This window comes from Macaca thibetana, chromosome 11, assembly GCF_024542745.1.
Source record: "Macaca thibetana thibetana isolate TM-01 chromosome 11, ASM2454274v1, whole genome shotgun sequence".
Lineage (NCBI taxonomy): Eukaryota > Metazoa > Chordata > Mammalia > Primates > Cercopithecidae > Macaca > Macaca thibetana.
In genome coordinates this window covers 35,359,094-35,380,822 of record NC_065588.1, presented here as the reverse complement: position 1 = coordinate 35,380,822, position 21,729 = coordinate 35,359,094, and the positions used below count along the sequence as shown (strand labels likewise).

Genomic DNA, 21,729 nt, shown 5'->3' with positions numbered 1-21,729 from the left:
TTTTTGGAGATAGAGTCTCATTCAGTCACCCAGGCTGGAGTGTAATGGCACCATTTCGGCTTACTGCAGCCTCTGCCTCCTGGGTTCAAGCGATTCTTGTGCCTCAGCCTCCTGAGTAGCTGGGACTACAGGCATGCGCCACCACACTCGACCAAATTTTTGTAATTTTAGTAGAAATGGGGTTTTGCCATGTTGCCCAGGCTGGTCTTGAACTCCTGGCCTCAAGCAATTCACCTGCCTCTGCCTCCCAAAGTGCTGGGATTACAGGTGTAAGTACTTATTTTTATCAATAGATAAAGGTTAATTACTGTTGTAATTTAGACAGGCTTACAAAGTGGTGGGAACTTAATGAGTAAGGCCAAAAGTAGGGGAAGTATGTGAGAAATAATAGGTCTCAGACTGTAGCACTTATCTGGCTGAAGAAATTATTATCCTTGCATAGGTAGACAGATGTTTTGATATAATGTCCAAAGGTGGTGGTGGCTTTGGATTAATTTAGGCTGTCTAGTGTGATAGAAGGAAAGTAACACTAAGAGGACATCTAGGATTTGAGCCAATATTGCACTTTGGTGGACAGTGGCATAATTCTGGGTTCTTGGTGCAAAGAGAATTTAGTCTAAATTACCTGATCCATGAGCTAATCATTTTCATCATTGATGAAACATTTTACTCAGCATTGTGTAGCACAAAATAGAAAAATTAATATCAGTTTTTTTTTCTGCTGGTTTTAATGGACATTCTTATTTAGTAAAAACCAGAGAATATAACTGTGTGTTCCCAAGGAAAGTAAATGATGGTAGAAAAAGAAAAGAAACAGTGTTATTCCATCTTCCCTTTCACCCTCCAAAATGATATTAGGCATTGTAACTTTAAAACATATTGATAGAAAAACAGGTATGTGTATCCTCTTTTAAGGAGGTATCTGGGTTTTTTCAGCCTCTATTGATACAGGAACACTAATACTGTTGCTGACCTTGCAAACATGCTAAGTGTTAATTTTTCAACTCGTTAAGAAAGGTTTCAGGGCAATAGGAAATATGTTTTTAGCTCAAGTAGTAAAAATTCTGTAAATATTCTGAAGCTTAAGATTTGTCTACATTTGGCACGTGTTTCTAGGGTTTGCTTGTATTTGTAAATATTTAATTATCTCTTGCAAAGGATTATTAGATCATTTTAGCTAGTCCTCAACCCATTTGTCATGATTAAGTCACTTATGTAAATAAATCTGGCATTTGCTTATAATTGTTGTAATAATAGCCTCATTCATTTTTATGTGTTATTTTGAAAAAAATATATGTCATTTTGAAGTACTTTAAAAATCTGTATGAAGGAAAACATTATGTAATGTGTTGTTATGACAACTACCCAGACGATTTCTGCTAAAATTAGATTTCTAATATTTTTTGATAGCTCTATAATGAAGAGGTCCTTGACTTATTTGATACCACTCGTGATATTGATGCAAAAAATAAAAAATCAAATATAAGAATTCATGAAGATTCAACTGGAGGAATTTATACTGTGGGCGTTACAATACGTACTGTGAATACAGAATCAGAGGTAATATTTATATTGTAGTTAAAACAGAGCATAGCTGGCTTTGTTTAAATAGTGAGCTTTGCTGATAGTCTGCTTAAGATCAAGATATGAAATTTATATCCTGAAGCATGACATGGAATTAAAATCTTGTCTTCTTTCCTCACATTTTAAAAATCAGAATATTAGTATAAAAATATCAGGGTTATGATAAAGTCAGCATAGTTGTCACAGCATCAAAAGAATCTGAGAAAATTTATGAATAGCTTTCATTCACAGCTAGAGAAAGAGGGTTAGACAATTGATGGTGAAGGATGAGACCACAATCCTTTTGTACTTTTTGCTTTAACCTATGTAGAACTGTATCATGGCTCCTAGAGGGAGATTGTGGGAGATTGTTGAGAAAAATTACAAAAAATAATTTTAACGGAAGATAGAGAAGAGCCTGAATAATTCAAGTTATTACTCAGTTTGTACCAGAGTGTTCTACTGTAACAGTTTTGGAATGGAACGTGCAAATGTCAGCAAATGGCAAACAATGGAATCTCAGTGTTTTCTTCTATTTAAAAAATAATACACTATTATACTGAGAAATTCATCTCAAAAAGTGCCTGTAACTAAACTAATAATGTGAAATTCCACATCTTTTATATCCCTTAACATGGTGGGTTTTAGCCATTACCTCAGACTTTGGATTGTATAGTATGCTGTTTATTGTTCAAGTAAAGTCCTTTGTTTCTTCCGCTTTTTCAGATGATGCAGTGTTTGAAGTTGGGTGCTTTATCCCGGACAACTGCCAGTACCCAGATGAATGTTCAGAGCTCTCGTTCACATGCCATTTTTACCATTCATGTGTGTCAAACCAGAGTGTGTCCCCAAATTGATGCTGTGAGTTATCAATTCTAATTTCTTAAACTTTCAATTTTTATCTCCCTAAAACCACATGAATTCTGTGAGAATATATTTAAGCCAAATTCAGTTAATTTAGTCATTCCTTTTTCTGATTTCCTCTTCTGATCCTAGTTAAATTGAAGCTGGTCAGCCATGTCAGATTTTGAAATAAAAAATTGTATACATGTCTGAAAAACCAAAAAGGATGCTGTGGCCATATGTTGGATGTCATCACCTGAGACCCTTTGCTTTTGAGGATTATATGCTGTAGTTTTCCCTTCATTAGCATAAGCAAAGCCTCAGTTGATAATAGTTGAGTTCTGAACATCCAGGCTTTTTCTGCCTTTAAATTTCTAATTGCCAGCAGACATTTTTTGAATTTATTATTTATTTGGCTTTATGCCTATTTATTTGGTTGTGCCTATATGTGTACGTGGGATGAGCTCAAGGTAGAGTAGGAGGATATTTAATGTTACATTAATAAAATATTTTCAATTATTTTTCTTAATTTCAGGACAGTGCAACTGATAATAAAATTATTTCTGAATCAGCACAGATGAATGAATTTGAAACCCTGACTGCAAAGTTCCATTTTGTTGATCTCGCAGGGTCAGAAAGATTGAAGCGTACTGGAGCTACAGGCGAGAGGGCAAAAGAAGGCATTTCTATCAACTGTGGACTTGTAAGATTAAGGCTTTGTGCTGAGAATATATCAGAGCTTTTCTATTGTCCTTTTGTCTTTTGTAATTTATAATATCCATATGGAAATCCTTCAGACACTGAACTGAGAAATGAAAATTATAGAACAGTTATTAGTAATGCACTGAATCTCTGATCTCCTCACGCTTTTTTCTCTTTTTTATATTACAGATTTTCTTCATGTGTATAAATTTAGTTGTACTAAAATTTATATGTGCATAAAATTATACATATACAAATTATTTGAAAAATTCTTTCCACATTTAACAATATATTGTCAAAATCAATTTATTTATTTATTTTTATCTTTTATTTTTTTTAAATAGGGTCTCACTGTGTCACCTACTCTGGAATACAGTGGTGCGATCATGGCTCACTGTAGCCTTGACCTCACGGGCTCACTTCAGTCTCCCTAGTAGCTGGGACCACAGGCCAGCACCACCACACCCAGATAATTCTTGTATTTTTTGTAGAGATGGGGTTTTGCCACATTGCCCAGGCTGGTCTCAAACTTCTGGGCTCATGCGATTCACTCACCTCAGCCTCCCAAAGGGCTGGGATTACAGGCGTGAGCCACTGCGCTTGGCCCAAGATTTAATATTAAGTTATTTCATGGGTGAAGACCTTCAAAGTAGCCTTTTGATAATATTTTATGACAGTCATTTTATTGACTTTGGAAATTATAATGTTTTTTGGTAATGATTTTTTAAAAGTGATACTTTTTCTAGGTTATATTAAAAATTAACTTTAATACCATGCCACTTAATGGCATTTTGATTGGAAAACTCCTTGTGATTTAGTGAGCATAAAGCTTCATTATATGGAAGGAAATATTTTAGAGCAAAGTTTTGTGCATTAAAATGTTCTTATTATCTTCATTACATAACTGGAAATTTGTGCCTGCACAAATGTAATGACATCCCTAAATTTCTGTGACGCCAGTAGCATCAGAGTTGTAACTACCCAATGGATTCTTTTTGCCCGCTGCCCAGATAGAGCTGATTTATCAAGATGGGGGAATTGCGATAGAGAAAAAGTTTAATGCACACAGAGCCAGCTAAATGGAAGACTGGAGTTTTATTACTCAAATTAGTCTTTCCAAAAATTCAGAGACTGCGGTTTTTAAAGTATAATTTGGTGAATGAGGGGGCTAAGGGAGTGGGGAGTGGAGGTGAAGTCATAGGGTGTCTCAGTGGGTTCTTCTTGCTGTCTTCTGTTCCTGGGTGGGATTACAGAACTGGTTGAGCTAGATTACCATTCTGCATGGTGCCAGCTGGTGCATCAGAATGCAGGGTCTGAAAAAATATCCAAACACCAATCTTAGGTTTTACAATAGTAATCTTATCCATAGGAGCAATTGGGGAGGTTAGGAATCTCGTGGCCTCTGGCTGCATGACTCTTAAATCATAATTTCTAATAATCTTGTGGCCAATTTGTTAGTTTTACAAAGGCTTGCTGGTCCCCAGGGAAGAAGAAGGGTTGTTTCAGGAAAAGGCTGTTATCATCTTTTCAAAATTCTTTAAACTATAAACTAAATTCCTCCTTTAGTTATCTCAGCATAGGGATGAACAAGGGCAGTTTAGAAATTAAAGGCAAGATGGAGTGGATTAAGTCGGATCTCCCTCACTGTCATGCTTTTCTCACTGATACGAATTTTGCAAAGGCAGTTTCAGAGTGTGTGGTGTCTGCTTTCCTCCCATTAATCAGCCCCCAATATTTGCTCCTATATGATTATGACCCTTCTATGGGGAAATTATCAACCAAGGCTGATTAGAGAGAGCCAGACCTTCCAACTCCAATACTCATCTTGATGGTCCAACCATGTGGATGAATGTTGTGTAAAACGGCGTGCCTGGATTCTGGACTTTGTGTATTGTTTTGACTTTCTTAGGAGATACAATCATGGTGGTATTTACATTTATGTTGTTAGGAAAAGACAAAAGCCATTGCTTTGTTTTCCTCTTTAGGCTCTTGAAGCATGTTGAGACATATCTAGTAGAGTTTCAGTATTACCATTGCTTATGACGGTAGCCGCTCTGAAAAGGGGGAATGACGACAAAGTGTGATCCTGTTGCCACTCCCTGCATGATCTATTTTTCCTAACAAAGTTATGATTATAGATGTTTGCATTACTGATGGCTAGTGTGAGCAACATTTTGGATAATGTTTATCTTGTAGGTGATAATTCAGTGACAGTAGGAAAAACAGCAGGGTCGCAGGAGGAGTGACTACAGAGTTCTGTAATTTGACTAGTTTTTAAATAATTGGATGCTAACACATATATTATTGTATTTATTTATTTATTTATTTGTTGAGGCGGGGTCTCACTCTGTTGCCCAGGCTGGAGTGCAGTGTTGTGATCCCAGCTCACTGCAACATCCACCTCCCAGGTTCAAGCTATTCTCCTGCCTCAACCTCCCAAGTACCTGGGACTACAGGCACACACCACCACGCCTAGCTGATTTTTGTATTTTCAGTAGAGATGGGGTTTCCCCATGTTGGTCAGGCTGGTCTCGAACTCCTGACCTCAGATGATCCACCCACCTTGGCCTCCCCAAGTGCTGGGATTATAGGAGTGAGCCACCGTACCCAGCCCATCTTATTGTATTTCTAAGGATAGATATACTTGCATAGGAATACCTTGTTCAGAGAAATAATACTGATTTTTTTGCTGTGATTAAAGAAGATTTTCTTTTCCCATGGGAACTGTATTGCAAAATGAAAATTCACATCAAACTGTTAAACTAACTAAACATTTTATTTTTTCATTGAGTTGAGGAGAAGAATTTGTAACATGAATGGACAATTTTCTGGGGACATAACCTGATGCTCTGATAATTCTAGGGATAACTAAAGTTGTCAATCTTATTTCTATTTCAAAGAATTAGTACTTACTACTATAGTACTAATATACACATAAGGTATTATATATAGTACTAATATTTATGTAGCAAATTTTCAGTGGCGTTGATTACAAATGTAAAACAAAACCAAACAAATATTCTTAATTATATTATGTCTCTATATTATTCTCTGTAAGCTTTCTTTATTTAAAAATGTTATAATTAATAAATTTGTATCATTTTGCCGTCTTTCTTTCTCTTTCTTTTAGTTGGCGCTTGGCAATGTCATTAGTGCCTTGGGAGACAAAAGCAAGAGGGCCACACATGTCCCCTACAGAGATTCCAAGCTAACGAGACTACTACAGGATTCCCTTGGGGGTAATAGGTATGCGTAGATGATTATCCTTTACTCAGAGTTTTGATTATTCATTATTAAGTAAGCTTGTAATTATAAAGCAAACTAATAGGATGAGGAACTAATCCTTATACTGTTAAGAATCTGAAATGTGTGAATAATTTTGTATGTTATTTCACATAATCCTTCTAGCATCCCTTGAGGTGTAGGTATTATTATTCTATTTTCTAGATAAGGAAAATGAAATCTAGAGAGGTTAAGTAATTTATTCAAGGTCACTTAGCTTATATATGAAGTCAATAGTATGTGGACTTTCTCTCTTATCATAGCTTCTGCTTTAAGTACTTAGCACAGAGTAGATACCTAATATAATTTTGTTGAAAAAGTAAATACTGTTTTCTAAGTAATTACAAGGTAATTTAAATATTATTGGTACTTCTTTTTTTTTTTTTTTTACAAAATCTTCTAAAAATTCAAATTTTTTCTATATGTAGAAAAATCTTCTTAATGTCCACTGAATGAAATACAGAGTGTTGTCTGGTTATTAACTTTGCCAGTATCACTGACATTCTTCTTTCTCATATCTTGCATCATTCTAATATGTCTTTTCAGCTCTTTTTTTTTTTGGCGGCGGAGTGGGTAATGTATTCCCTTCTGTAAACGTGCTGGCTTTACAAATGGAAACATTTTTGGCATTTAAATTCAATCATAGCACAATTCAACAAGTTACCAACCACCACAGTGAATCTATTTTATAGTGTTTGCAATAATGTAACATCGTATTTACTGAAAAGATTATTAGCTGCTATACAAGAAATCTAGTATTTAAACTTACAAGGTTTCTTTTTGAACAACTGTGTTAGTTCTGTCTTGCACTGCCATAAATACCTGAGACTGGGTAATTTATACAGAAAAGAGGTTTAATTGGCTCACAGTTCTATAGGCTCTACAGGAAGCATGATTCTGGCATCTGCTTGGCTTCTAGGGAGGCCACAGGAAACTTACAGTCATGGTGGAAGGCAAAGGGAGAGTGATCACTTCACAGGACTGGAGCAGGAGGAAGAAGAGGGAGGTGCCACACACTTTTAAACAACCAGATCCTCTGAGAACTCTATCATGAGAACAGTTCCAAGAGGGAAATTTGCCCCCAACCTCTAATCACCTCCCGCAAGGCCTCACCTCCAACATCGGGGATTATAATTTGACATGAGATTTGTGCAAGGGCACAGATCCACACCGTATCAACAACTATTATCCAAATAATTTTGGATAGTATTAAATCCTTTTAAGTTTATAATCTATTTGGTTTAGAAATAAAGTTCTGTTTTGGCCGGCTGTGGTGGCTCACACCTGTAATCCTAGCACTTTGGGAGGCCGAGGCTGATAGATCACGAGGTCAGGATATTGAGACCATCCTAGCCAACACGGTGAAACCCCGTCTCTACTAAAAATATAAAAAATTAGCCAGGCATAGTGGCAGGCGCCTGTAGTCCCAGCTACTCGGGAGACTGAGGCAGGAGAATGGCATGAATCCAGGAGGCGGAGCTTGCAGTGAGCCGAGATGGTACCACTGTACTCCAGCCTGGGCAACAGAGTGAGACTCTGTCTCAAAGAAAAAAGAAATAAAGTTCTGTTTTGTAGAATACAACATTGTCATTTTTATGTTTCTTCCTTTTATGTAATATTGGCATTTTTCTTAACTCATGTCTCTTCCAGCACATCCTATGTATGAATGCAGTTTTCTTTCCACTATAATGTATCTCTTGCTTGTGTTCTACATTTTCAGTATCAAGAGGGGTCTTATTATAACAGAATAAAAATTTTCATTTTTTCAGCCAAGTGTAAATTTTTTCAGGTTTTCTAAATTGTAGCTTTTTCCTATATTTATTTCTTAACTATAAAACAAAGCAGAGATGATAAATGTCCTCCCCTTACAAGTTTAACTCTTGAAAACTTCAATACTTTTGAGAGTTTGCTTACTTTGCAAGTGGTCTAAAATCTTTTCACTGTGGGTCTTGAATTTCTGTTGAGTTTTAGGTACAGCTAAATAGTCTCATGTTCCTCACCCATTTCCTTAATGGGTAGTAATCTCTCAAGGGAGATGACCCCTTCTAATTCCTTTCTTCGTGTGCCTCATTTTTTGCTTAAAATTTTAGGATTGCATTCCTAGTGCAAAAGCACTGTACTTTGTGTAAGCCTTGGAAAGCAAAGTATCTTCATTTTTTGAAGTTTATACAAATTAAGCTTAAAAGAAAAATTAGATATTTTTGAAAATAAGCTCCGTATGTTTATGTGCATAATTTAGTGTCTTTTAAAAAAGTCGAGCTGGCTTTTTTACGTTTACAGTGTTTAATAAACATCATAACCAGTTTATGGCAAAAATTCTGGAAAATACAGGAAAGTATAAAGCATGAATAAAAATCAGTTATATTTCTGGCTGGGCATGGTGGCTCACACCTGTAATCCCAGTACTTTGAGGTCTAGGTGGGCGGATCACCTGAGGTCAGGAGTTCAAGACCAGCCTGGCCGACATGGCAAAACCCCATCTCTACTAACAAAAACACAAAAATTAGCTGGGCATGGTGGTGGGCACCTGTAGTCCCAGCTACTTGGGAGGCTGAGGCAGGAGAATCACTTGAACCGAGGAGATGGAGGTTGCAGTGAGCTGAGATTGTGCCACTGCACTCCAGTCTGGGTGACAGAGTAAGACTCCATCTCAAAAAAAAAAAAAAAAAATTCTAATACCTAGAAGTAACTACTGCTAACATTGTGATGTATTTTCTTCCAGATGTATAGTATAACTTAATTTATAGGAAATATAAAATATAATAAAATATTTAAGTGATATAGTTAACTTTAAAACAGAATTGTGGTTTTTGTGTGAACTTTTAAAATAAATAGCTTTAATATTTTCTTTGAGTTTTTCATAAACAGAATCATTGGTGAAATTTATATATTTTGGAATTTGTTTAATATATGACATTTTCCCTATACAGTTGATCCTTGCCAGTTCCTCTCATTCCTGACTTTCACTATTCTTCTTAAGCCCTTGATCCCAGCACTTCTCAAAATATTTGTTAAAGGCGAGTCCTTCCCTTCTTTCTAATTTGTGGTAGGTTAATATTTTGCATGACCATACAGAGCTTGCCCCATTTGTGACTCACCATGGGAGTTTGAAAACACTTGAACTGATCTACATTCAATGAGAGGAGGTCATTGATTATAGGAAGTTCCAGTGTTGTGGAAGTTTCTAAAGTGCTTACTTGCAATTTCTGCACTACTTTACACATTTTTTGTAAAGAAATGAAAAATAGATGTATGTATCTGTGTGGATCAAAGAAGGCTAATATAAATTTATTTTCCCCAATTTTACGTAAGTAAAAATAATCTGCAGACCGGTGCTAGACTGGGGACCACACTTCAAATTTCCCTATTCTCTAATCAGCATCCATAATCCTCACACTTACTGAATTATCTTATTCTCTTTATCAAAAGAGAAAACTAAAATGGCATGAATTATTTTAACTTTCTGACCCCCAGTAAATATTATATACACATGACACACACCACAAACAATTGTTAATGACCTAATACTGGTTCAAATATTGTGTTATATGTTTAGAAGTACACTGATAAATAAAACTTGATCATCCCTGTCCTTTAGGAATTTAAAGTCTAAGAGTTTTAGGGTCTAGAAAATTTCAATATAATAATAATATAATGAATGCAAAAGAGATATGCAAAAGGTGTGAGGAGGCAGAAAGGGTACAGACAAACTGAGGATTTGGTTCTTGGATTAGGTGATACCTTAGTTGATTGTTGAATAATAGTAACAGTAAGGGTAAGCAAGAGTTGTAGGGAAAAGGTATGGAATGGGACAAGGGGTACCTACGAGTACTGTGTTGAGATTATTGTAGAAAGAAAAGATTGGAAGCAGGAGACTAGGAGGCTAAGATTATGATTGATAGGCGTTGATTTTTCTACCAGGATAAGTAGACTGCTCCTTAATTGCAGTTCCTGCACAACTTTTAGTTAGTTTGTGAGTGTCTATTAGAATCTCCATGTCTGCTTTATTGACAAACATACTAATTGGGGCATACTTAGCATTTCACTATCCTAAACTTTGGTGGCTAAATCAATTTAGCATGACCATAAAGTAATGTTTCCCACTTTTCCTGTGTAATCTGGCCAGAAACTGGAACTCTGATCATTCAGTCACAAATGACAGTTTATATAATGAAACACAAGAATATACTAAGTTCTCGTCTTGTTCCAGTGTGATTCGATTTTGTGTACAATTCTTTGCTGACATCAAAACTCAGCATACAGGTGATTACGAATAAGTTTTTAAAATACTGAAAGAATAAATGAATAATGAAAGAAGTGGTTTTTTTATTTTCAATATAATATATTGTAGTCAGTTTAATTTTAGAATTACTGCGTGCACTGCTTCAAATCTTTTTAGCAAAGAGGTAAGAAATAAATATATGTGCTTATACTTTCTCAAGGTCAAAGGTGAGTAATATCAATGTATTTCCCCAAAGTAAACAAAATCTTTTTCTTTAAGATAGTCTTAAAGTACAGGGGCTTTTAAATTTGCTCAATATTTTGGTATCTTGAAGAGAAGATACTATTCAAATGTCAGGAGTTTAAAAATGATTATTTTAGCATTTTAGGTGCTTTTATCTGTAAGCCTAACTATTATTTGTAACTTTCAGCCAAACAATCATGATAGCATGTGTCAGCCCTTCAGACAGAGACTTTATGGAAACGTTAAACACCCTGAAATATGCCAATCGAGCTAGAAATATCAAGAATAAGGTGATGGTCAATCAGGACAGAGCTAGTCAGCAAATCAATGCACTTCGTAGTGAAATCACACGACTTCAGATGGAGCTCATGGAGTACAAAACAGTAAGCTAATGAGTTTGACTGCATTTTGTGATACATCTAAGGCTGGCACTTTCTGAACACAATAATGCCTTACACATATGTGTCTCTGGAATCTCTTGGTTGTCATAATAGTGTCCTCCTTCCTTTTGGAGGTAGGAGTCTCTAGTTTTCCTTGTGGGCAGTCTTTAACTATGTTCAGTCTAACCTAACAACTGTTTGTTCAAAAGCTTTCCTACCCTTTTTTTTTTTTTTTTTTTTTTTTTTGAGATGGAGTCTCCCTCTATCACCCAGGCTGGAGTGCAGTGGTGTGATCTCAGCTCACTGCAACTTCCTCCTCCCAGGTTCAAATGATTCTCCTGCCTCAGCCTCTGGAGTAGCTGGGATTATAGGCAACCGCCACCACACCTGGCTGATTTTTGTATTTTTAGTAGAGATGGAGTTTCACCACATTGGCCAGGCTGGTCTTGAACTCCTGACCTCAGGTGATCTGTCCGCTTTGGTCTCCCAAAGTGCTGGGATTACAAGTATGAGCCACTGCACCTGGCTAATCAATTTCTTTAGTAACAAATACATTGTGAAGTGTTCTGCTAGAGGGGAAAGGATTTCTTTTGCCTTGGGGTTGGTAAGATAAAAGTGCTCTTGGTTGGAGAACGTATAGTTATAGAGTATCCTTAAGCAAAACTCTTGTGTTTTTGACTCCTCAAGCAACAAGGACATTGTTTTCCTTTACTAGGGTAAAAGAATAATTGACGAAGAGGGTGTGGAAAGCATCAATGACATGTTCCATGAGAATGCTATGCTACAGACTGAAAATAATAACCTGCGTGTAAGAATTAAAGCCATGCAAGAGACGGTTGATGCACTGAGGTCCAGAATTACACAGCTTGTTAGTGATCAGGCCAACCACGTTCTTGCCAGAGCAGGTATGCGCGTAAGGTGGGATAAGTGAGGGATTAACTTCTGGAGGGTAGGGAACATTCTTTGTGTTCACTAATTACCTAGCATAGTTGAAATAGAAATGCTAGTCTCTGTGTATACAGTCTGTGGTTTTAAGCTAAATACCTAATTTCAAAAAATAATAAATTCTTATATAAACAAAATATTCCCTTTATAATAATACTATCTTATGGTCTGCCCATCTAATAAAGGGTAGAAAATTTACTGTAAGCATTGTGTTTTAAAAAATTACTGTTTTGTTTCCCGACTTTTTTTTCTTCTGTTTTGTTGAAGTCTTAATTTAAAGGAAAATTTTTATTTCATATTTTGTCTTTCAGGTGAAGGAAATGAGGAGATTAGTAATATGATTCATAGTTATATAAAAGAAATCGAAGATCTCAGGTATAGTTCATGTTCTGTAACATATAATGCATATGGTTTTTTGAATTTTGCAATGTTATAATATTTCTGTTTGTTGAGCTTATTGTTTGGCAGTTGTCCATGGTGATATTTCAGCCCTTTGGTTAGGTTAACTTTAGGAGACTTGTTACTTACCTTTCCCTTGATGTCATATTCCAAGCTCCTTTCCTCCCCTCTCTTCCCGTATTATTCTCCTACTCTTACTGCTATATCCCAAAATTGGGTGCTTACCTAACTTGACATATGCAACAGGCAAAATTTATGTTGCTGAAGTTATCTTTGATGCCTTTCCTTCATATGCCTCTTTCCCCATCACTTGGGAATAGATCAATATCTACACGTCATCTCCAATTTTTTGAATCTCCTGTTCTCTTTTATATCTTTAGCTATTCCTGCATGTAAATCATGGCATACCTACTAATTTGCCTGCCCCTCTGTGGTACATCTATTCACATTTCATACAACATGCCACACATACTTGCATATGTCAATACCATGACTGGGGCTGGGGGCAAGCATGACATAAAGAGTTCACACTCTAGGTTGGGCAGCATACATAAATCATCACATGTAGTAAACAGAATGACAGAATTTAGTTAAAGGATGCCCATGCCTGGTGTAGGAATGTGGAGGGGAGTAGACTTGGGGAATAGGGTTGGGAAAGAAGGTTAAGTCAATAATATTTTCAGGTTCCATGGTTTGCTGTGATGACTGAGCTATATTTTTCTTGAAGGAAAACTCCAGTCAGCTCCATGGCAGAGCATCTAAGTAGTTCAAATCTCACTTCTGCTATTTGTAGAACATAAGCAAATGGGAGGAGATCGTCTTTCACAGTTACCCTGTCTTGTATTTGTGTTCTCTTTCTCTTCCTCTGGCTGTTCTAGAGGTTCTCAAACTGTGGCAAGTACTATCGCCACTGTTTCTGGCTACACAAGGCACATTGAATCTCTTAAGTGTTTCAAAAAGCAAAAACAAATGAAAACACATGCCGATGTGGCAATATAGTTATTCAAGTATAATTTTATTCTGTGTGTGTATATGTGTACATATATATTATATATGTTATGCATAGTACATATATATATATAATTTTTCATGCTTCACGTTTTTGACAGAGACCTTTGGGCACTACATCCTAGTTCTGCTCAGCAGCCAACCTGGACTTGCAGTTTCTACCCCTTGTTGGCAGTACTGTTCCCTGCCTACTGCTAAAACTTTGTTCTCTGACCAGTCTTTCCTGATTCTGTTGACCCCATTTTACCACTCCTTGAGACACAACTGATAGCTCTGTTTTTTAGTTCTTGAAGATCCTCTTCCTGCTCCTAGGCTGCTTCTCTTATCGCTTTTATTTCTTTGGCACTTGCCAATTGTTAAAGCGGATTGCCTATTCCAGTTCTTAGTCTCTCTTTCCTTTCCTCCACTCTGTATTCTAAGGTTGTACCTCGGCTTTTTGTCACTGTTAGGCAAATTGCTTGACTAATGTCCTTATTTCCTAGAAAACTGCCAGAACCACTTCCACTCCTTCTAGTGGCTAAAAGTAGCATCTAATATCTTCCTTCTTCTAAGTCTTGAGTTAAGACTATTCCTTCCTTAAGCCATTTAGAGAACAGAGATGACTCATGGGCCCTGAGTTCAATCGCTGATCAAATCTTTCCTGGTGTAGGTTAATACCTTGTTCCAGATCCTCAACTTATCTCCCTGTAGGCCATACAAAAAGTAGATTCTGTTAATGTACCCTGGAGTTTGTGGAGGTAATCCCTAAAAGGCCTTTATTAGCACTAGGATCAAAGAGTCATTGGATATGCCCCTACCAAATGCAGACTTTTAACATTAGGTGAAAAACGTAAATTTTAAAATAAAATACCCACATTATTTATTACATAATAATAAAGGAGCCCATTAAAATATAGATCATTATTGTTAGCTGATTTATTATATTTTCATTCATTCTTAGCATTCCTTATTAAGTACCCAGGCTTTGTGCTAGAAATTAAAAATATAGAAAAGTGTAATATATTGTTTGTACTTTTCTACTGTTTGATAATCATGAATTTTAACTTTGAGTTTTTATGTGAATTTTCTCTAAAACAATTTTGAAGTCATTTAATTAACCTAGAAGTTTGTACACAGCTATTTAACCATCTAAAAATACTGTAATTGTTCTGCTCACATATGGTATCACATTTATACTAAAACAATTTCATTAAAGAATGTGTAGGACCAGGTAGGGTGGATCATGCCTGTAATCCCAACACTTTGGGAGGCTGAGGTGGGAGGATCACTTGAGGCTGGGAGCTTGAGACCAGCCTGGGCAACATAGTGAGACCCCATGTGTCTCAACTATTTCAAGAGTAGAATGAATAATTTTGGTAGGCAATGAAAAAGCACTGAGCTGACTGTGACTTCCAGAGCTTAGTATTGCAAATAATCCAGCATCTTTCTCTGAAATATTTGAACATATGGCAAAAGTGCTTAGTAATAGAGTGTTGAGAGAGATAGGTTGTATTTTTTTCTTATTTTTCAGTCTCAATCACTATTGTGCCTGACTGACCTTGAAAATCTATTATATGTAAGTAGATAGTTGTATTTTTGATGGTTTAAATAAAATAGAAATAAGGGAATTGGCCTAGAGGACTCTCTGAATCCTTTTAGTCTCAATAATCTAGGTTCTTTTAGGATTTCATTGTTTGATGTCTTCACGTGTTAGGATCAGTGTGTACATTATTCTGTCATTATTAGGACTGCTTGAGCAAACAAAATAATTTTTTCAATTCTCAAACTCAAGTTTCCTTGGAGATACTGTCTTTTCCCATGCTATATTCAGGAGCCAGATGTCTGTCAGCCAGTTTGGGGCAAATTTGACAATTTATTCCTTGCACAGTTTTGGAAATGCTGCTATTGTGTGATGAATGAGGAACTGAAACTAAGGGGAGCATGCTGCTTGTGTATTTTTTAAGTTTAAATAATAGGTTTACAAGCAAGGACAACTGATGTCCAACTGGCCAGAATTCAAGTAATCTAATTACCACTGGCATCTGAATATGTAGAATTCTTTTGAGTATTAAGATTATGATTGCAAATGTATAATTATTCAATCAGGAAATTTGAAAAAAAATTTAAACAGTGTTTGTGAGCATTCTTTTGTGATTATTTTTATTATTTTTTGAGAATTTTATTTAGTTTAAAAATCCTTATCCTGTAGCCATGTTGAAATGCATTTTGGAAAACTTTTTTAACATGCAGATTAACTCATTTAAAATGTTCCTGCCTTATTGCTAGAGCAGTCATATTCATAGAGACAGAAAGTAGAACGATGGGTGCCAGAGCTGAGGTAAAAGGGCTGAGGGGGAAGTTAATATTTAATGGGTATAGAGTCTCAGTAAGGGAAGATGAAAAATTTCTGGAGATGGATGGTGGCGATGGTTGCAGAACAGTGTAGATTTGCTTAGTGCTACAGAGCTGTACACTTAAGAAATGGTAGTGTGGTATACTTTATGTTATGTATTTTTATCCACAGAGAAAAATACTCCCTATTTAAATATATTTTTATTTGCTAGAGCAAAATTATTAGAAAGTGAAGCAGTGAATGAGAACCTTCGGAAAAACTTGACAAGAGCCACAGCAAGAGCGCCATATTTCAGTGGATCATCAACTTTTTCTCCTACTATACTATCCTCAGACAAAGAAACCATTGAAATTATAGACCTAGCAAAGAAAGATTTAGAGAAGTTGAAAAGAAAAGAAAAGAGGAAGAAAAAAAGGTGGGATTATAAAATCACTGCTAAATGAATCTCTATTTCCTTTTCAGGGTATTTTAATTTGCAATTATAAAGAGCATACATAGTTTCATGAGTACCTTAGTATATGAAATAAATCACTATGTTAGCTGAAACTACAACTATATTTTTAATGGTTTATCTCTACTTATGTGTAAGAAAAATAGATTTAATTGTAATAATATGGTAATTAATTTTATTTAGACCATGACAATATAAAATTACTATTATAAATTATTTTATTATTTCTTCAAATAGCTGCTTTTGCATTCCATTCATTTTGCTTTTCGGCAAAGCTTGCTGTACCATTATAACTCAGTGTTTTCATTTTTTTCCCCATTTCCTAATACAATTAAGTAGTCTCATGGATATTTTCATCCCTGTCTAGATTAGTTTAACTAAAGGCTAAACTAATCCATCAGAATGTCATGTAATGTCATTTGGTCTCTTAAATATTTTCTGCAGGGCTTCTAATTTGATTATGTGAAAATTATTTATGCTATTTCAGGCTTTTTGAATCTTCCAACAAGGAGTTACTCAGCTTTTCACCACTGTTCTAGGCTTTCTCTTTCTTGCATCCTGATAGTTTGTCCCTCTGAAATCAACTGGGTGCAAAGGAGAGGAAGAAAATGAAAATTTAACCACTTGTAATGTGTAAGTGGTTAAATATTCGTAAGCTCTTTACATGTTTACACACTGATTCTATTGTGCAGTCAGATTACTTACAGAGACTATATTTTGAGCATACCAGTCAAATTAAATTTAAACATTTTTGGCTAGATATTCAAAAGGAAGCAAAATCATCTGATTTGCCACCTGGTTTGTTACAGGAGGAATGCTTTGTAGAACTGATGTAGACGTTTAGCCTACCTGCTGCTTTGCTCAGTTTATTTAGAAATGTATTTAGGCAGCCAGGCATTTCTTCCTGGAGCAGCCAGTTGATCAAAGTCATTGGAAGTTTAAATTCTTCAAATTAACTCTGCTTTGTGTTCTTGAGTTTAGAGAGAATAATTAAAACAAGGAATTGTACATTATGGTTAGGCATTGCATTTGAAATTGCATTCTTGAGATATTAATGTCTTAGATGTTTTCATAGATCATTGATTATGGCAGCATTAAGAAATGTATAATGATTAGCTCTCCCCCTATGGAGGGCAATTAAAACTGAAATAATGATCATAGGATTATCGAAACTAGTGTTACCCAAGTTACTGCTTGAATTAACTTGAGACTTTTGCACATGACTTATCGCTGACTTGTAAAATCCACTTCTGTAGTTGGTCAAAATGTCAAATGGTATGACTTGTTTTCAAAGATCTAGGTCATTTGTATTCATAAATAATAAGTAAGTATAAGCAAAGTTTTTTTTTTAAGGTCACAACTGATACTGCTTTTTCCTTTTGAGGTAAATTTAGAGATATTTCCTTAATCACTTGTTGAATATGACTAATGAAAAACAACTAAGGATCCCAATAGAAATCTAGGCTGTTTTGAACATTTTAATAGTGGTTGTGACTAATTCAGTGATTAGTTGTGATAATTATTACAATAAAAATAATAGATGTTAATACTGATAAGAACTCACCAAACAACTGGATTTAAACATTAAAGCCTAAGTGAAGAAAATAATTCATTTCCTAACAAAAAACCGCATAATTAGAGATAAAATATTTGTGAATGAGCCAGATAAGAGATGAAAGATAGCTTAGAATGAGAAAAATAAATTAATACTTTCTAAAAATTAATATACCTATAGAGTGCTATATGCGAACATTTTAAAGAGCATTTTCACACATGCTGTAGTGTACCTTTGTACACTGACACCTATATAATTTTATAAAACTGACACCTATATAATATGTGAATCTAAAAAATTTTCTTGTGTACTATACCATGTAACTATAAACATTTTTAGAGCCAATTTATAAATTTTTATTGCTACATATAAGAATTTATAACATTTAATAGGTCTTACCATACTATAATCAAATTTTTTTTTTGAATTAAAAAATGAAAACCAATCCTGTTTTACTTAGTTTGATAAAGCATTTTGTTCATCACACTTGGATCCCAATAACTTTTAACTGTATGTCAATTTCTATTTTTAAAATGTAGCTAAGCCCTCATTTAGCCAAAGGATTCCCTACAAGTTGAAAAAATCCAGCATACAATATACCTAGAGTTCCAGAAATGTTTAGAAGGACAACAGCTTTACTAAAGTGCTCAGTCTTCCACAGGAGCTCCTTGGAAGTGATAGCTCCTGTTTAGATGCATTGATTCTGATTGAGTTGCATTCCATGCTTCATGATTATCTATTTTATCTGTCAGAGAGGGCATTGCAAAATGTGGGTCTGCCTCAACCTTACACATACAGGAGGTTCAGTTAAAAATTAATTGAAACTTTGGCCTAATTTTTCTCTAGCAAGCATTGTAAATACCTGGTATCCAAATTTCCCAGCTCACTCACATAAAATGATTTCTGCCCATTTTATAATATGGTAAGAATAATTCAGAAGGGGGCAAGAAAAGGCAAGACAGGGGAAAGAACCTTCTTTCCCTCTCATAGGTGTAGGCCAGTCTTTGGGGGAAAAATGGGAATTTCTGCTTGAGCCATTCGTTCTTACTAACCTTCTTGTGTCCCCATGCAACCTTGATCCATTCCTCTCTTATGCGGTCCAGTTCTCATGTAATTCTGCCCTACCCCGAAGTGCTCCCAATTTCAAAATTATCTACTTCTCTGATCTCCTTAAATTCAAACTCAGGAACAAGGCCATTTGACTAAAGGAATTCATACCAGTGGAAATGACTGATAACTAACAAGCTTCCTTTGTAGGGGTGTTTGTAATTTTTAAAGAGGATACATTAATCCATACAACAAAATATGTTAGACAGCATAATCTAATGAAAAAAAGATAGAGTAGGAAAGTGGTTTTTTTTTTTTTTTTTTTTTTTTTTTTTTTTACCTTCTTGTGCCTATGAGTTTCTAAAACCTGACTGGGGCTTGCTTGACCTTTGGATTTAGCTATTCTAAGCTGTCCTGGCTTCTATAGCTGCCTCCTTTCCTTGTCACTGAATTCACAAACTCTTTGGAAGCTCTGTGTCTTTTAATTTATTGCTCTGTGTTGTAGATTCTTGGTTGCCGTGGCTACAAGGCCTCTGACAATGTAAGAGTTGATAGGAAGAGTAGTAACTGGATCATTTTAATGCCAGAAGCTGCATTTGTGTTTAAGAAGGATGCCACAAATGCTGTCTTCTGCATCAGTCTTTATCAGAACTATAACTAATAGCTAATATGTAAGGTTTTAAGGTTTGCTCCTCTACCTTATTGTGCTTATTTTCTGTTGAGCTGTAGAATAATCCAGAGGTGTAGATAGTAAGAAAATAACAATTAAACTATGTTGCATATCTTTCAGTTACACAAATGTTAGAATGGTTGGCAAGAATTGTCATTCTCTCTCTTTAACTGTAGAAGAAACATTGTAGGGGAACTAAATGAACTAAAAATTGAACTCCTTTAAGTTAGGGAGAGGTGTTAGATTATTAGTTTATTTCTCTGTCCCTCCATTGTCTTTTTGAACCACTGATTGTAATGGTTTTTAAAAAGGCAATTTAGGAGGTGTCTAAAATTTATGTACTTGCTAGCTCATGTCAGCTTTATATTTTAATATAGCTTTCTTGTATAAGCTAACAAAAGTCTCTATATTGAAAATAGAAAATCTGGGTTCTTCGTGAGGAAACCACATTCTCTGAGCCATTGTAGCTCATTATCATTAGTATAAGCCTAGAGTAGACATAAAAGTTTTTTGAATTTTTTGTATGTGGACGAGGAAAATTTACCATTCACATATTAAATCCCATATTTTTGGATATCTAGCTTTAAATGACTTGCAACATAAAAAAACTTCACTCATCGATCAGACTGCACTGATTTGCATTTAGTGGTGTTGGGTTGAAACTCTAGAAACACAGATTTCTTAGGCAGTGGCTTTACTTTGCTTTTTCTAATCACTATACTGGACCGTTTGATTACTGTATATTACTTTGTAGACTTTTTCTCAGAAAGATTGCTAGTCTCATCTAATGGCGGCATGTAAGTTGATGCGAAAACAATCACAGACCAGTAAATAAGAATCACATGGGAGCACATATATTATGAAATTAAAATGAAAAGAACTGGCTTGATAAAATAACTCATACCTCTGATTCAGTCTCTTCATTTTAAAATATTGATGATTCTGAAAAATATTTTCTGAAAAATATTCTGGGCAGAAGTGTTCTATATCAAAATTGCCATATACTTAATCAGAGCCTAGCACATCTGTCTTTTTTTCTATATGACAAATATTGGTATACAGTACATTCCACTGAGTAAAGATCTCCAAGTTTTAATATTGAATATTCTTTATCTTTAAAACCCTGTACACATGGTATTTCTTATATGTTTCTGGTTAAAAAACAATCTTACTAATGGAAAGTACTACAGTTCTCCCCACCTCTTTTTTTTTTTTTTTTGCCACTATTGCTTTATAGATATGCCCGTTCAATAGTTTATAATAATTAGTAAACTCTTTAATCCCAATGTGAAATTTTATTTTCAAGTAATAAAATTACAGTTTTTCCCAGATATCATAACAACCATATTCATTTGCCTGCAATACCATTTCATGTATAACTTTGAAATCAGTTTTTTTTTTAGATTTAGTGATTTTCATATGTAGTGTATTACAACAGAAAGTATGTTTTTAAAAGTATTATCCTAGAATTTAGTATTAGTGGTATTTTCATATTATGGTATAAAGGCATTACTTTGTGAATTCTTTTAATGATGCCATTAAAAATTCTTCTGTAAACGCTTGAAAGAAAGAATATATTATTGAAAGTGGTCTTTTTTGGGGGAAGCTGAGTAAATTGACCCACTTCAGACTAAAGAAAAGGCATCCAAGAATGCCTAATCCTTATCAACTTTTATAAATTGAGACTATACATTTTGCTGCTGCATAATTTCAACTGATAGTCTATATACTCTTCTTAGATATATTGCTGCTTGATTTTCTACTTACTTTTTATTCATACAAATGTATTGCCTTTTTACTGTGTATTGTCCTTTGATGATATCTTTTAAAATTTATTTTAAAGTCTTCAAGCTCATGTATCATTTTTACCTTCTTATCACTTTCGCTTTTTACTGTCTGGTTTGTCCTTCATTGGCTTGGCCTTCCAATACTGTGCCTCGTGATTTTGAAGGCTACAGAAACTTGAGGAAAGCAATCGAGAAGAAAGAAGGTTGGAATATTTCCCAGGTTTTCTATTAAAATGTTTAAATACTGAGTTGCCATTCACAAGGAAATGTGTTATAGTATTATATATTGTTTCAGACTAG

General features: G+C 35.0%; 1 protein-coding gene across 11 annotated transcripts in view; it reads left to right on the top strand.

The window, feature by feature from the left end:
- KIF21A (kinesin family member 21A) overlaps nt 1-21,729 on the top strand; it is a 163,472-nt gene that overhangs the window by 82,524 nt on the left and 59,219 nt on the right. For 7 of the 11 annotated variants that reach the window (XM_050750118.1, XM_050750123.1, XM_050750117.1 and 4 more), the window contains exons 4-12: nt 1,411-1,560; nt 2,290-2,424; nt 2,942-3,109; nt 6,239-6,354; nt 11,043-11,238; nt 11,951-12,140; nt 12,492-12,555; nt 16,131-16,334; nt 21,594-21,632. In XM_050750118.1, coding sequence (XP_050606075.1) covers nt 1,411-1,560; nt 2,290-2,424; nt 2,942-3,109; nt 6,239-6,354; nt 11,043-11,238; nt 11,951-12,140; nt 12,492-12,555; nt 16,131-16,334; nt 21,594-21,632 — 1,262 coding nt within the window. The remainder of the gene's footprint in view (nt 1-1,410; nt 1,561-2,289; nt 2,425-2,941; nt 3,110-6,238; nt 6,355-11,042; nt 11,239-11,950; nt 12,141-12,491; nt 12,556-16,130; nt 16,335-21,593; nt 21,633-21,729) is intronic. The other 4 variants (XM_050750122.1, XM_050750121.1, XM_050750126.1 and 1 more) reach the window with 1 other exon arrangement.